Source organism: Salmo trutta, chromosome 12, assembly GCF_901001165.1.
Source record: "Salmo trutta chromosome 12, fSalTru1.1, whole genome shotgun sequence".
In the NCBI taxonomy this organism is placed as follows: Eukaryota; Metazoa; Chordata; class Actinopteri; order Salmoniformes; family Salmonidae; genus Salmo; species Salmo trutta.
In genome coordinates this window covers 36,771,538-36,788,844 of record NC_042968.1, presented here as the reverse complement: position 1 = coordinate 36,788,844, position 17,307 = coordinate 36,771,538, and the positions used below count along the sequence as shown (strand labels likewise).

The window sequence follows — 17,307 nt, the reverse complement described above, 5'->3', positions numbered from 1 at the left end:
GTTTTTAGTGTCTCAAAACTGAGTGGTCCACAATGTGGTTTGAAAAATCTATATTTTGTATCATTGTGGAGTGACACTAAAATACCTTTTTCTAAACTCTAGGACACAACCTCTCATATCTCACTGACAAGGCTTCACTGTATTAAAACATAGCCATGGGATATGAACATTCCCATAGTTAAGGAAATGAGAGCTGAGCACTGTGAGACATTCTGAATAGGCCTAGTAGGAGAAATTACTTTGTAGATAAGAGGATGGAGGCAAACACCTCGGTCACATTCATTAGGGCATGACGTAGCAAAACAGTTTGCAACAGAAAACAAGTCCAGGCAGTACTTCTCTGTTTCAGTTCGTTTTCGTGCACTTGGTGCCTAATGAACAGGACCCATATTAGCTGTGGCCTGAGGGCACCTTGCAGGAGATAATAACACTACGCCAACTCATTCCTCACATCCTTGCAGAAGGATATTGGCTTCCCTTATCTGTCCGCTGGCTAAGGAAACATGGACCTGGACTTTCTGCTCAGGAACAATGTTTATATTTGGAGTGGTGACATTCTCTTGTTACTACCGGTATGTAGGCAAAAAATAAAGGGTTGTTTGAAAAGGTTAGTTCACAATCACACTGGATTGACGAAAGCCATGTTCTATACTACACATACACTGAGTATTAAAGCATTTTTACTGTGGAATGTTTTAGTGACACACTAAAGTCCACTGGAACACTAACAACATTGTTATGGCCTTAGCTAGGTAACACAGTATTCATTTATTTGTGTACTGTAGTTATGTACACTGCATTTGGAAAGTATTCAGACCCCTTCCTTTTTTCCAAATGTTGTTACATTACAGCCTTATTCTAAGAAACTGAAATACCTTATTTACATAAGTATTCAGACCCTTTGCTATGAGACTCGAAATTAAGCTCAGGTGCATCCTGTTTCCATTGCTCATCCTTGAGATGTTTCTACAACTTGATTGGAGTCCACCTGTGGTCAATTCAATTGATTGGGCATGATTTAGAAAGGCACACTCCTGTCTATATAAGGTCCCACAGTTGACAGTGCATGTCAGAGCAAAAACCAAGCCATGAGGTCGAAGGAATTGTCTGTAGAGCTCCGAAACAGAATTGTGTAGAGGCACAGATCTGGGGAAGGATACCAAAACATTTCTGCAACATTGAATGTCCTGAAGAACACAGTGGCCTCCATCATTCTTAAAAATGGAAGAAGTTTGGAACCACCAAGACTCTTCCTAGAGCTGGCCGCCCGGCCAAACTGAGCAATCGGGGGACAAGGGCCTTGGTCAGGGAGGTGACCAAGAACCCGATGGTCACGCTGACAGAGCTCCAGAGTTCCTCTGTGGAGATGGGAGAACCTTCCAGAAGGACAACTATCTCTGCAGCACTCCACCAATCAGGCCTGAATGGTAGAGTGGCCAGACGGAAGCCACTTCAGTAAAAGGCACATGAGAGCCAGCTAGGATTTTGCCAAAAGGCATCTAAAGGACTAAAAAAGATTCTCTGGTCTGATGAAACCAAGATTGAACTATTTGGCCGGTGAAGCATGGTGGTGGCAGCATCATACTGTGAGGATGTTTTTCAGCGGCAGGGACTGGGAGACTAGTCGGCATCGAGGGAAAGCTGATCGGAGAAAAGTACAGAGAGATCCTTGATGAAAACCTGCTCCAGAGCACTCAGGACCTCAGACTGCAGCGAAGGTTCACCTCCAACAGAACAATGACCCTAAGCACACAGCCAAGGCAACGCAGGAGTGGCTTCGGGACAAGTCTCTCAATGTCCTTGAGTGGGCCAGCCAGAGCCCGGACTTGAACCCAATCGAACATCTCTGGAGAGACCTGGAAATAGCTGTGCAGCGACGCTTCCCATCCAACCTGACAGAGCTTGAGAGGATCTGCAGAGAAGAATGGGAGAAACTCCCCAAAAACAGGTGTGCCAAGCTTGTAACGTCATACCCAAGAAGACTTTAATCGCTGCCAAAGGTGCTTCAAACAAAGTACTGAGTAAAGGGTCTGAATACTTATCTAATTGCGATATTTTAATTTTTATGTTGTATAAATGTGCAAAAATGTCTAAAAACCTGTTTTTGCTTTGTCATTATGGGGTATTGTGTGTAGATTGATGAGGGGGAAAAAATATGGAATCCATTTCAGAATAAGGCTGTAACATAACAAAATGTGGAAAAAGTCTAGGGGTCTGAATACTTTCCAAATGCACTGTATATAGCAACTAAGCTTTAAACTGTGAATGTGAACATTCCCTAAACCAAACCAAGTGTCATAAGGCATTATAAAGCTAGTATGAATGCATGTACAATGCCTAAAGAAAGTTTACACCCCTTTGAACTTCCTTCACATTTTTCTGCTTCAAAATTCAAATCTAAAAAGGATGTAGGTAGTACCTTGACTTCCAGTTCCTCATCTCTCTGTGACAGCTGATGCTCTAGCTCCTCCACCTTCTTCCTAAGGAGGAGGATCTTCCCACGGCTGGCCTGCTCGCTTCCCTCTGCAGCTCCCTACAGGGGTCACACGCAGGGAAAAACAGGGTCAAAGGTCAGAAGGGTTACTGTGGTTTCCTGTTGCTATTGCTCACTGAACTTGGGTGGGTGGATGGATGTGTCATGCGTACGCACGGGCAAACATATGTGCATGTATGTGTGTGAGCGTGTTACCTTCTTACTGTGGGTGGGAGTCCCCTGGCCCCCAGCTCCACCTCCTTTCTTCAGCTCCTCCAGCTGGGCGCTGAGGGAGGTGACCTTGGCTTTGTTCTGGAGACGCATCTTGGACAGCTTGGCCTCGCACGCCTCCTTCTCTGCCTGTGTAGAAAAGAAGGGGTGGGAGAGAGAGAGAGAGACATGGTACCTTTAGTTAAAACTAAGGGTGTCACACATTCACTGCATTTCTTGCTCCGATTTAGAGGGGTATCCTACTCTTTGGAGTTGTCATATCTACGGCATCAATTCTTATTAAGCATAACTGTAAGAAGCTATTTTGGGCTAACTATGCCTTAAAAAGGCCATATGGACACTGCGTTTATGAGTTGTGTTTTTTTTATGTGATGCACTGTGCTGTGATCTCAGACTGCATGAATACCTCTCACATATTAGCCAGTCTGTTTCTTCATTCATGCACCTTGGTTGGACTGTGAGTTAGCGATAATAGCGTATACTATTCCCTGTGGACTCTAATCCTGTTTTACTATATAGTCTATCTATGGAGCCTCTCAGGTAGACAGTGATAAGCTATGGTCTGCCATCTATGGCTGTAGTATCAGTAGAGACCACAGTGTTTCTATTGGACAAAATAAATTGGTTGTAAATTCCTCAGCAGCCCTCTTGTAGACATGGGTTGTGTCCCAAATTGCACTCTATTCCCTATGTAGTGCACTACTTTTGACCAGGGCCCATCTAATCCCTATATAGTGCACTACTTTTGACCAGGGCCCATCTAATCCCTATATAGTGTACTACTTTTGGCCAGGACCCATCTAATTCCTATATAGTGCATATCTTTTGACCAGTACCCGGTAGTGAACTATATCGGGAATAGGGTGACATTTGGGATGCAGAAATGGTGTCAGAACTCTGTGCAGCACAAGTGGACTTTGACTTGTAAATGAATAGACAGAAGTAACTAAACCACTCCCTGCCATTGAAACAGGATGAGTGATTCTATTGGCTTGAATTAAAAACAAACTGACAACATATGGGCCTCACTCTGCCGTGGCCGTGTTTGCATTGCGCTTTCTGATAAATGCCTCTGCTTTGTCCGTCACCAATCCCTGTGGCTTTAGGAGGGCCTTGAACTGCCACAATGTTGCAGTTGGTAAGAACTGATCCACGGTCAGTTTAAAAATATTCACCTCCTAATGGTTAGGGTTAGGCATTTGGGAGAGTGTCTAGGGGCATCATCAAACTGTAGCACCCAGGACGTACCTTGAGCTGCTCGTCCTTGGTGCGCAGCGAGCCATCCTTCTCCCGGATCAGCTCCTTCAGCTGGGACACCAGCTGCTCTGTCTGGGCCAGCCGCTCCGCCAACTCCACCAGGGCTGCCTGGCCTCCTTCTCCTCCTCCAGCACCAGCACCACCCTGGGGGGAGCCGAGCGCCTGGAGAGAGACCGGGGACCAAGGGTAGGATGGGGGAGGGAGATATGGTACAGAGCCAGGAGGGGGAGATAGACAGACGAGGAGAGAGAGAGAGACGAGAAGAGAGACAAGGAGAGAGAGAGAGAAAAGGAGAGAGAGAAAGACAAGGAGAGAGCGAGACAAGGAGAGAGAGAGAGACAAGAGAAAGACAGAGAGACAAGGCGAGAGAGAGGTGAGGAGACGAGGAGAGAGAGCGACGAGGAGAGACAAGCAGAGAGAGAGATGAGGAGAGAGAGACGAGGAGAGCGAGATGAGGAGAGAGAGCGACGAGGAGAGAGAGCAACGAGGAGAGAGAGCAACGAGGAGAGAGACACGAGAGACAGACAAGGAGAGAGAGAGACAATATGTTAGTGAAAACAGAAAGCTAGCCTTCGCTGGGACAGAGGAGGGCACAGTATGGATGAGAAAGAGATGGGGTATACACAGGGGGACAGCTCCATGTCATCACTATGGTAATGTTTGGAGGGATTCTAGATGTGTGAGGACCGGACAGGTTTCAGCTAATAACATAGCCCCACTCCAATAAACGTATTATACAAACAGCTAATGGATAAGAACAAGGAGAATGGGCTAGGCTAGGGACTGAAAGGAAAAGTCTGTGGGGTTGTTGTTAGGGGTTGATTGTCGTGAATTGAGGTGGAGGTGGGGTAGTTGTGGCTTCACTACAGGAAGTACGAGTTCTGATCCTCACAGTCAAAAGCTGTGTGCTCAGCACTCTCCCTAATCCCCTCCCCCCATCTATGGGGTTATGGGCTGATGGCTTTGAAAGAACACACACACATGCGTACACACAGACATACATAGCACAGGTGCATTCCTTCACAAACAGACATGTTGGTTTGATACTTACTCCCTGGCCAGGAGCACCATCTTCATTGGAAAACCACTTCAGCATGGTTTAGAGTGCTACTTCCTAGGGTCAAATAAACAACAGGGACATTTAATCCACAACCAAAGCATTTAACAAATAGGCTACCCTACACATAACCATGACAACTAACACAGGACATTCAATGAAATTTGGGATAACAATGACTAAACCTCATCTGAGCTGGAAGGACTGCTGCGGCTAGGCTAAAACTTAAGCGGCCTATCAAATTCAAGCTTCAGTGAAGCTCTGAAGGTCTTGCTTCAGAAGTTGAGTCACTGAGCTGTCTTGAGGGCTGTTTTCAACAACAACATACCAATGTCAGTTTCAGATCCTGGGGCTTTTTCAAGGCCTGTGCCACATAATTAATTTGGGAACACCAAACATATCTCGGTCCACAGAAATGTTGCAATGTCCCCCAAGAGGTTCCTCAGGCTCTAGGACCCAATACTAGCCTAGGTATTGTGAGTAGTGTGGAATGTATGAGTGAAAACAAGCATGCAAGCTTACATATAGTAGATTTTTACATGTTTAAAAGCAAACTCTAAAAAATAGTTTTTACTTGTTTTGTTCTTGTGACAGCAAATCCGTTTGCTTTTTAATTTGCACAACTACACTAGGGTGTCAAATACCCTATGTTTGTGAAATGATGTCTATCCATAGCCTAACTGACATAACGCAAGACTAAGATAAGACATAGGCCTACAGTATTCACCCCCTCTTGCAACAGACGTTTTTCAACAGAATCCGACTAATGAATACACCCATTTGTTGGGCTACTGCACCTTCGAGTGCACCACAGTGAGGCTACATTGGTTCCCACTCACAGACTAGCCTATTCCATGAACAGCTTGTTACATGCCAGGGATCAAGCATTTCAGAGTAGGAGTGCTGATCAAGAACCCCCCCTGTCCATATAACCTTACTCATTATGACTGAAAAGACTAAACTGATCCAAGATCAGCACTCTGAGACTCGTTGTCAATACAGGCCCAGGTCTGTAACCGGTGCCCCCGCACATTGACTCTGTACTGGTACCCCCCTGTATATAGTCTCGCTATTGTTCTTTTAATTACTTGTTACTTTTATTTGTTACTTTTATTTCTTGTTCTTATTCATATATTTTTAACTGCATTGTTGATTAGGGGCTCGTAAGTAAATATTTCACTGTAAGGTCTACCACCTGTTGTATTCGGCACATGTGACTAATACAATTTGATTTGAGGTCATGTTAGTGGAGAGGAGTGAGGAATCACTCAATTCTGGCTGCTACTAATGACAATGAGCAGTGTGTTGCTTATGATTCTGCAATCTAGACAGTTAAGGTGAGTTGTTGTTATATTGCACAACAAGGGCTGGAAGCCAGTCATTTAACGGAGTGCCCTGAGATGCTGGCAGCCAAAAGCACTTAGCTGTTTGACGCACATGTCACATGACATACAGCCAGGAGAAAATCAGGCCAAACCAGTTCACTCATGCATACTGTACCACAGCAAGTCCTGCCGCTCCCTCTGTGACCAGCTGCCCAAATCTCATTCCTCGGTTTCACTGGCCCGTAACAGAGCGTTAATAATCTACAGCAGAAAAATGCAGGGTTGGCCCTACGAGGTTTATTACATTATCAGCCGCAGGCACCGCTAAACGTTATCGACATTATTAGCTACTCGCTGACTGCGCCATTGTATATATAGTCATCTTTTTTGCTGCTGGTGTTGCATCCTTAGTAGCATGGTAACGTTAGTAATGGTTTAATAATGGCTTTGAAAGAAAGCCGGTTGACCGTTCACGTGTTTGTACATGTCCGCAAACAATTGTAAACTAGCTGGAATGGAGGTGCTTGTTCTGTTCATTGGGCTTACACTTGCTAACTACATTTACTTGCTAACTACATTTACTAACGTTGCCCCCCCCCCCCCCCCCAAGTACCTAACTAAGGTTACTGTAACATGACCATTTACATTTTAGCTAGCTACGTTAGCCAGCTCGACTTGGCATGCCAAATGTATCAGCATGCAAAACCTGTTCTATAACGTCGCCTCCACTATGTAACTAAAGGCTACTTAATGAGTATTATAATATAATGAATGTCAGCTAGGAGCCTTATAAGCCAGTCGGCAGCTGACAATTTTGCTAACACTAACGTTAGCTAGCATTAACAGCTGCTTGCACTGGTCAGATAGCAAAACCCAAACGCTTACCCAATTTATCGCTTCATAAAGATGTTCATTCACATATTCTATAATGAAATCGTCAAAAAGCGCATGTTTATTGCTCAAGTTAAGAAATCACAAGAGATCCGAGGTATCCTTCAATCACCAGCGGCCATGTTCGTCAGGTGAATAAAAACAGCGAAGGCACGCACGCGCTGTGAAGGCAGGCAACGACGCTCCTACTGCGATGCTGCGTGCGCTTGCCCGAAGTCCGCGTGCCCACGAATAAGGTATGTATCAGGGAGGACGAGGTAAATCATCTATATAAGTACAATATATACAGCGAGTCATTATTGTAGCCCAGGGATGGGCAACATTGATGATGGGGGAGACTGTTGGCTGTTGAGACTGTTCTGTTATTTGTTTTATTTTTTTGAAATTCACTACAAAGCTGTATTCTGTTTTTTTTTGGGGGGGGGGGGTTGATCCAAGGGCCTTCTAAAGGGGGTCGCATGGGTGCCGCCAGTTGCCCATCCCAGGTGTTTTTTTATTTTGTATTTAATTAGGCAAGTCAGTTAAGAACAAATTCTTATTTACAATGACGGCCTACAACGGCCAAACCCGGACGACGCTGAGCCAATTGTGCGCCTCCCTAAGGGATCCCAATCACGTCCGGCTGTGATACAGCCTGGATTCGAACCAGGCTGTCTGTTGTGACGCCTCTAGCACTGAAATGCAGTACCTCAGACCGCTGCGCCACTCGGGAGCCTATCTAGGTTTCTAGGGTACAACTTTTCATGTTTTTTTATGCCATGTAAAATCTGACAATTCAAATTGGAGGAAATAAATCAACCCTGAAGTCTGTAGATCTTCAGTAATTTTAACAAATTAAAATGTTCTGATTTTCAAGAATTTACTTCCAAATTGATGGAGTCTACAATCATCCTACATTGAGACTGCAATTTTTTTCTTCTTTAAAATGCATACTGAACAAAACCAATTGATTTCAAAGTTTAAAGGGGTAGTTCAGGATTTTGGCAATGAAGCACTTTACTTACCCAGAGTCAGATGAACTCGTGGATACCATTTGTCTCTGCATGCAGTTTGAAGTAAGTTGCTAACTAGCATTAGCGCAATTGCTAACTAGCGTTAGAGCAATGACTGGAAGTCTATGGTAACTGATAGCAAGCTAGTAAATACCACTGACTTCCAGTCATTGCACTAACGCTCTAACTCTAACTTCCTTCATACTGGATGTAGAGACCAGTGGAGGCTGCTGAGGGGAGGACGGCTCATAATAATGGCCGGAATGGAGCAAATGGAATGGCATCAAACACACGGAAACCATGTTTGATGGATTTAATACCGTTCCACATATTCCACTCCAGCCATTACCAAGAGCCCGTCCTCCCCAACTAAGATGCCACCAACCTCCTGTGGTAGAGACATAAAAATGGCATCTGACTCTGGGGAAGTAGACAAAGGTCTTCTTTGACAAAATCCCAAAGTATCCTTTTAACAAACCATAGAACTCTATGCACAATTACTAATTTTAACAATTTACATGGAACATTTTACAAAAACACATTAACAGGAAGAACTGTGCAGATACGTTTGGTAACATAATAAAACAGGGAGATTTTACTGTAATTCTGCAACCAAATTTAGCATCTGCAATTCTTCCACTAAATATATGATATATATATTATTTACTGTATAAATTGGTCAAAGTAGTCATTGTGCATAGTTGTATGTTTTGTTCAACTTTGAAATCATAGTTTTTTGTTTGGCATACATTTTAAAGGGTAAAAATTGGAGTCGCAGCATAATTCCGTTACCGTGGAATTTGTCTTATAACCACACACAAAAAACAAAGACCTATGTCTCTATTGTTTATATTTTTGTAGCTGATATATATTTGTTATAATTACATTATATTTTTGATAATTGTGATCATGTTTTATATTTGACTTTTAAAAGTAAATGTGTATCATTACAAGAGCTTGTGACTGAGGTTTTAACTGCAAAAAAAGGATTCTGAGATAATCGGCTTTAATATTCTGAACCCTCATTGGTTTGAATGGTGTCAGTGATTTAAAAAAAAATCATATTCTTTTGAATTTAACAACATGAATTGGAGAATTTAGAGTACTATAGAGAGAATAAAGGAGACAGCATCGGTCAAAATCGTGATTTATGACCCTATGTCCGGCTGGTTCGTACATGCCCAAATAAGGGCATCCGGTCTGGACATCCTGGCGGGAAGGTGTCACGTGGTTAGGGTCATATAGTTTTATCCTGTTCTGTCACGTGTTAGAGTGTGTGTTATATCTATATTGCATCTCTTTGAAGTTGTCATGATGATTGATGTGTAGGGCCCTCATTGAACTGGGGGGGTTGTGTTTGAACATTTCAAAGAGGATGACCCCACACACACCTATTTTATTGCTCTTAGGGTTGTTGTCTATGAATTAGGAATGTCCGGGGGGTTATGTGTTGGAGGCAGACGTCTTATAAATACGCCCCAGACACACATGCGGCCCCAGAACACTAAACAAGATTTTAAAAATAAACATGGATTTTGGTAAAGCAGTGATGACCGTAACAACGGAAGCAGGACCTCGGTTGAAACATAGAGAAAAGACCCAGTATAAAGCAACAATATACGACGCGCCAAAAAAGTGGTTTCTATGTATGTGTAGAACCCAAATACCGCCCGCAACTGCACTGAAAGATCAAGTGATGATGTCTAATGGACAGCACTGGGGGTATCAGTTTGATTACCCGGCCCGTAGAGTGAAACTCTATACTGTAGCCGAAGGTGGAGAATATACAGACCAGACTTTAGGAGTGGACTATGGGGTTGAAGACTGGGCGGTTTTTCGCAAGGTTTTGTGTCCCGAACTGAGAGTTATCACCAAGGGGTATAGCTTGTTCACGGGCTACGAGACCCGTTGGGAAGGTACCCCAGACTCCTCAGGAAGAGTATTTCACAGGGTGAAAATACAGAGAAAGAATGGACTTCCATGTGGCTGCGTGGAGTTCTATATCAGCAACGAGGAAACCCGCAACCAAAACATTTGTGATGGTGGCCTGACTGGGGATTGCAGGTTGTGCATGCTTATTCCTTTTAAAAGTTGGGATCTAATGGAATTGAGCATGTTAGAGTTGTTGGACGTTCTTTTTGTACAGAGCCAACAGTGGCAGAGCATTGTTCAGCTAAGGAAGTGCATAATATATACGAATCCTGAGGATTATGATTCAAAGCAATCCCAAGAAGGGTCATCCTCAGAAGGGTCAGCCCCTGAAGAAAACTAAGTACGCGGTTGCGTTAACCACGCCCTGACCCCACCCAAAGGCCTGGTTCTACAATAAAAGGAGGTCCCTTAAAGCCTCCACTTCTTAATTTCAGCAAATACCATGGATATTCCTACAACATACCTGGACTCTGATACGTCATGGGGGCCAGACCCTAAGGACTGTATGCCTAGCAGCCAACCATTCTACTCCCCCCAGCCAAGACCCTCGACACCCCCTACATGTCCACAGCCTGAGGATGTGTTTGATGGGGTGGTCAGTACTATTTTTGTGGACACCATCAAGGCCTCTGTCGCCACACTTTTAAACGTGGTGATTGGAGAGTATATACTTGAAAAATGCATCGGTTGTGAGATCAATCACCCCAGCCAGCGCCGGCATCCGTGTTTATACGAGCCCCCAAAATACTACTTCTTCAACCATTTTGAGGAGCTGGTGAAAAGACTGTGGTCCTAAACCTGCGCTGGTCAGAGCCCTGGAGTCTATGGGTCTTGTGCCGTCTGTTCCCAGAGTTTACGGGGTAACCGAGGCTTTCCTACATGAACTGAAGGAGGCGATCTACATCCACGAGAAACTCAAAGAAATCCGACACACCCTGGTGGACGACAACAAATACCGGGAAGCTGTGGTGGAGGATGTGATGACCTTCTGGCTCAACAAAACCCCAGAGACCGAGTGACAATACCTATTTGTTATTTAGATGTAAAGCAATGGGGAACTATATACATACGTTGTTAGAGAGAATAAATACGTTTTTTCTTTTGAGAGAACTTACAAATGTGATGCATCAAATTATTGAAAATAAAGTGAACATTGTATCATTCTACACAACCCATAATACCTGGGCTAATGTAGAGCGTGTGCTAAAAATGGAGCAAATCATGAATCATGTACGACATACGGGCGAGAGTTTGCAATGGACACAATTGGTCTCCCGTCTTGTGGATGATTCTGAAGAACTAGAAACAAACTTGTCTAAGATTTTACTTTATTTGTTTGAAACACCGTTTAATTGTAACATGTATCACATTTGTTGTTTATATACTTATATAGCTGATGTGTGTGTTTTAAAAATTCAGCGACAAAAGCCTGTAAATCTAAACCAAATATACAGGGTGTTGCATGCTGGGATCATTGAGAAAACGGGGACAAGTATCCTGCAACGAATCCTAAATTGTCTGTATATGTAATACATGATGTTTGCAAAAATAAAAATACAAAAATGAAACTGAAATGTTGTCGTTATTTGAAAGTGGCTCATTAACGTTATTGTACCTCAGAGAGGCAGGAAGGATGGCGGAGCAGATGTTGAAAAACGTGTATTACACCCCCTCTAACCCTGGGTCTTATGGTCCGAAAAAACAAATTCCAAAAATTCTTCGGGGTCTTTAATGATCGACGTTGTTAGCATATTGCATCTCTGCGAAAGCTTCCCCCAAAGCGAGTTTAAGTACAATTTCGACACATTTCGTTTGGTCTTGTTGACCTCTATTCTGTCAGGGTCAAGAAGAATGCCTTCTTTGTCGTGATAGTCTCGAATGTACTTGTCTTTGCTCTCTTGATCTGTGACCGATGAAGGATAGCCTGAAGCCATCTGCTTGCATCTCAAGAAGGTCTTGATGTACTCTTTAAAAAGAGTGTCTGATTTCCTGGAAAAGTTCCACACTTCAAAGATTTTGGCCACATGATACCCCTTCTCTAGAGCCTTTGTGAATTCAGGTGTAACCCAGACAGCTGTAAGGGCTCTTTCCTGATGTGAGTGATCACAAGGCTTTTCCTGGTTGTTGTTTTCACTGCAGGTGCGACATAGGGGAAAGAAAAGTTTTCCTTGAGGTCCCTTGTAAGGCAACACTGGTATAAACAAACCCCTAGGTGGGTAGACCGTTGCTTTGATCAGACCAAAATAGTTTTGGGGTAAGTCAAAGTCGCGGTGAATAATTTCAGGATGCCCCATAGGATAGCATGAGGAACTCATTACATGAGGATAAAGAGATGTAAAATCTACATAACCTATTGTCTCGTCTGGTTGCGCTACATACCGCAAGGTCAAAGCATTGGTACAGCCTCCATACAGGGCCTGTCGTGGCTCCAAGGGTTCTGGTGGGTCAAAGCTGCAAAAGGAAAGCTCGAACATGAGGATCAGACTTTTTGAGTGCGGTCCACTCATGCTCCCACATAACATTCACTTTCAAACCATAAGTAGCCTGTAAAGATTCACATTTGTCTTGAAACTCTAGGTACATTTCACCAAAAGTCTTTTGGGTTAGGACACACATGGCCTGTGGCTCAAAGCAAGATTTACAACCGTGGAAGAAACAACCGTTGTACTCAAACACGGTCTCAACACCGTCAATCTGTGTGTATCCATCTACATGATAAGGCCCAAACGCCTTCTCACCCCTATTCAAAGCATGTTGAATAAAAATGTCTTTATCCTGGGCCAAGTACTCCAACCACTGATTGGAGCCACTAGAGTATGACTTAAATTGGCGTCGGTAGTTGTCAGGCGAGGGGATAGCTATAGATGCTAGAGGTAGAAAGTGTGTACGATAGGTTTTCATGCATGCCGATGCAATAGTTGTACAACTCCAGGGGTCAATGCCTGCATCTTTGATGACCTCCGCTCTGAATCTGAGGCACCCCTCGCGAAGGATAACCACGTCGTTGTCACAGTATGACTCCATCTCTTTGTGGAAATCAAAAGTGCTGTGACATACGGTCTCGTACTATGTCATGAATCTCTCTCGCTCTTTGGGAGACATTTGATCACAACCGTACATTTCAGGTCTCGGATAAGATCCTATATAGTGTAAATTCTCCTCAGATGTAAAAAAATGGGGAAACCAACCTTTCACAGAGTTCTCAAAGCCCAAGGCCTCAGGCATTTGAGACAATCTCATGGGTAAGAAGCTTAAACTGTCAATGTATCTCTGGTTGAAAGCGGGGTCTACAAAACACAAGATTTTACTACCTTGAGCTATGACACTGGGTGCAACGCCTTGCTGTATCAGAGGGTTCAAAAGAAGGTACGAATCATATGCTCTAGAATTGTGCGCTATAAACGTAAAGTTTCTGTACTGGGGTTTTCTGAAGTGTTTTAGAAAGAGGAGTGCACAATTGGGTCCCTCAGCTGACCACTTATCCCCCTTGAAAGTCATGGTAGATACAAAAATAGGCAAATGAACCCCTGATTGTTGATTAGTCTCAAAATCATAAAAACGTATTTCTCTGAATGTTCATCTTCAGACAAGGGTTGAATATAACACTCGTGGGGCACATCTTGAACCAGTTCAGAGTCTCTGCTTTTCAAAGGCCCTTTACAGATTGGGCAATGAATGATTCCACACACATGAGGTTTAGGGCTGTCTATTTTAAGGTTGTAATTGCATTGACATTTTGGACATTTCCTGTTAATATCACAACTGCTTACAGATTTACAGGCCTTGGGGTGCCATGTTTCAATTTTGTGTTTTTCGTAACAGTAGGCCGAACGGCATGTCCTGTGACAATCGGCACAGGGTGTCAGGTTTAAGGGCTGCATCGGACATTTTTCATCCAGACATACGGAACAGTTATAACGGCACGAGTGGCCCCCCTTTCGGGTGTAGCCGGTATGACAGGCTGGACACACATATGGTGCGCCTAAAAACGCTCCGATGTTGGTAATGGCATAGTAATGGTCGTTTTGCACATAAAAGTACAGGATCTGAGGATGAGGTTGGGGGTTGTTTTGGAATTTCAAGAGAGAAGCATTAGCTCTACTGTGGTACAAAACCACAATCTTGATGTTCAGAAAGTTTTCAAATTTGACTATGTCAGAGAATGCCACTGCATCCTGCATGCCCAGACCGACAGCATTTTGAAGCTCTCTAGCCTTTTGCAACGCCTATAGATCCGTACATCCAGGGTTTAGTAAATGTGCTAGGTCTAGCTTCCTTCTCTGCCCCCCACCACCCAGGGGTTGCCGTATTATTTGCACAACAAGCTCCAGCGACCTATCGGCTATGATGGATAAATTTGATTGAACAAGTCGTTCCAGCAGGGCTATAAATTGTTCAAGATCTGCTTCACTATTGGGTAAAATAAGAGATACAGTGTTTTGCATGCTATCTCCACAAATTTCCAACTGTAAGACATCACGAGGTTCGCCATAATCTCTTGCCCTCTCTAACAGTTCGTTCAGAGTATCCAAAATCATCACGTAAAAAACAGCATAATCGAGATTTTGATTCACCCATGTGAAATTGAAAAACCGTCTAACCTCTGTATTGCTGAATTTATTTCTGTACACAACCCTGACACTTCTATCAAGACCATCTCCCTCCTGATTTATTAGACAATTTTCCAATTCCTCAAAAACATCATATTGCGTTACAGACTCTTCTGAAAGGGGCATTAATAGCGGGCTGCTTGGAGGGTCAGGTGTAGAAGATCTCAGGCTCTCGTTCATCTGGTTTATTAAAAAAACTAGGGCGGGCGGGATTTGAGATAATTGGTTTTCATATGTTGTTCCTGACTCGTTCATATGTTTAATTATTTCAATTAGGTCGGCGGGAATTTGGGAAAATAGATTTTCGTCTATCGGAATTATGTCTGATACTCCACCCTCGTTCATCCGTTCAATTAAAGCTTGTAGATCGGGGGTATTTTCGCCAAAAGGCTTTCAACTGTCTCAATTATAGGCACGTCCATTTCGGTAACTGGTTTTAGCGCCGTTATTTGCGTTTTTTAAACGGTTTTAACAACCGGGGCATTGTTCTATGCCAGAAGGATAGATCCTGACTGTATTGCCGCTCGAGTAAATCAACCATTCGTTGGTGTAGCAAGACATTTCTGGATTTTAGAGCCTTTGAAAAGGCCTTGATAAACCCCACTTGGTCTATTTCAGGTTTGGGTGTTTCTACATAAGAATTGGAGGAATCAAGAAGATTGGCTGCGTTACAGAATAGCCAGTCGTCTACCTGTGAAATGTCATTTAAAACGTTGAAATCATCCGGTTTCATTGTTTTATTGTGAATGTCAGGCGCTCCGAAATCCTTTGCGGGTTCTCGGTGTGTATGGTCTTCTGTGCCGTTATACGCCGGGGAGGAGTCTGTAAAAACATTATTTGTCATTGTTTTAGCATTTTCAATCATAAAAATGTATAAATTATAATAAACTCTGTATTACTAATAACATAAGGGCTTCACACCATGCCCGTGTAGGGCCGTTTCTTGAAGAACTAACTTTTTGGGCCTGGGGGATTCTTCGCTATGCACTTGCGCCGATGTTGTGCCCTGTTTGGGGCGGAAATGTGTCGCTTGGTTCCTGGGTGGTGTTAGGGTAAACCCGTTCGAACAGAAAGGCAGAATAGCATCGATGTCCTCGTTCAGAGTACATGAAGCACCCGTGATCCTTCTTTTGGGTCTGTCCGCTGTAAACACAAAAAATAGCTTTTAATATAGGGTTCACACTTTTTGTTTTTAATGTATACATTTTCTTAGGGATTTTTTTTTTTACTATAGAACTTACGTCTACAATAGTGTGATGGAGACTGGCTGCTTTCGGCGCTGCACGCAGTTTGATTCTGAGAATCCCTCTCTGACAAATTCGGTTCCAAATCATCTAGCCCACGGAGCATCTGCGTAAAGGATTGCGAGCCTACAGACGTTAGATAATATTAACATATATACGAAATATACACATTTTTTAAATATGAGAATACGGGCATTTGACATATTACCTTAAAATCATTGTCCATCAGTTTTAGAATAGTGATATCACATTTTTAATATCCATACAATTCCCTGAAAATACCTCTCCAAATCTAATATATTATTTTCACTAACTCACCTTCAGAAAGCTCCATTAGGACCGATTCCGAGATTATCTGTTGGCCTGATAACTCTTCTGTCTGTTGGCCGGGAGTCTTTTGAGGTGCGCTATAGGATGTCTTACCGTCTGGCTAGTTTCACTATTCTGCAATGAGTTTACAGAGTGGGGGTGCCGTTTTTTCGGGCGTCATCCTGTATGCAAAAAAAGGGCCATATAAAGTACTCTAATGTCTAGAGACCCAAAACCACAGGCGGGTGTCTCGACATATTCGGTCTGCCGATATTGCACTTATGCTTCATAGCACAGCGTTGGGGTGTCCGTTGTAAATTTATATCCCGGGGTGGGGGACCGTTAGTATATGCGCTGATTAGAAAATAACATATGTTTTAAACAGTAGGAGTTCGTCTAGACCTGATATCTTATGCCTGGGCTTTTTCACTTTTTTAGCCCCCACATGTTTGAAGGTGAGATAAATACGTATTTGAAAGGGCTTGGGGGGTAATAAAATGGAAAGTGCCTAGACCAATTGAAGAGACGCCGGCAATCCTAAACAAACTTACACACACCTTTTCTGGTTTCAAAAGCCCCCCCCATTCAGAGACACACCCACACACACACACACACACACAATTACCCACCCTCACACGCACACACCCCCCTGCGCACGTGCCAGTCCTAAACAAACGTACACACACACTTTTTCTGGTTTCAAAAAGCCCCCCATGCAGAGACACCCCCCCCCTTTTTTGTTGTTTTGAAACACACACACACAATTACCCTCCCTCACACGCACACACCCCCTGCGCACGCACACGTCTTTCCGGAATCCCTTTTTTCTCAAGCGCTGCCTGGGGATGGCTCGTAAATGCATAGCCCCTAACTTTAAAGGTGAGATACAGCTTTAATTAAAACCATTTTATTTAATTCATAATATTTAGTACAGACCTTTTTAAAAACAGCTTGTGCAATATTGTAACACGCATTAATGTTTTTTA

At 43.4% G+C, this 17,307-nt stretch overlaps 1 protein-coding gene and 1 long non-coding RNA gene across 5 annotated transcripts in view; both read right to left on the bottom strand.

The window, feature by feature from the left end:
* Positions 1–7,366, bottom strand: part of LOC115203463 (golgin subfamily B member 1) — a 54,989-nt gene extending 47,623 nt beyond the window's left edge. For all 4 annotated transcript variants that reach the window (XM_029768157.1, XM_029768160.1, XM_029768158.1 and 1 more), the window contains exons 1-5: positions 7,229–7,366; positions 5,013–5,075; positions 3,953–4,123; positions 2,690–2,833; positions 2,420–2,533 (exon numbers count right to left, since the gene is read on the bottom strand). In XM_029768157.1, the coding sequence (XP_029624017.1) occupies positions 2,420–2,533; positions 2,690–2,833; positions 3,953–4,123; positions 5,013–5,057 (474 nt within the window). In that variant the 5' untranslated portion in view covers positions 5,058–5,075; positions 7,229–7,366. The remainder of the gene's footprint in view (positions 1–2,419; positions 2,534–2,689; positions 2,834–3,952; positions 4,124–5,012; positions 5,076–7,228) is intronic.
* A 7,215-nt stretch (positions 7,367–14,581) lies between these two features.
* LOC115203474 (uncharacterized) lies at positions 14,582–16,896 on the bottom strand. Its single transcript, XR_003880173.1, has 4 exons — positions 16,331–16,896; positions 16,010–16,138; positions 15,725–15,911; positions 14,582–15,590 (listed from the first exon to the last, which is right to left on the bottom strand). It is a non-coding gene; the product is annotated as an uncharacterized LOC115203474 (long non-coding RNA).
* Between the last annotated feature and the right edge of the window lie 411 nt (positions 16,897–17,307).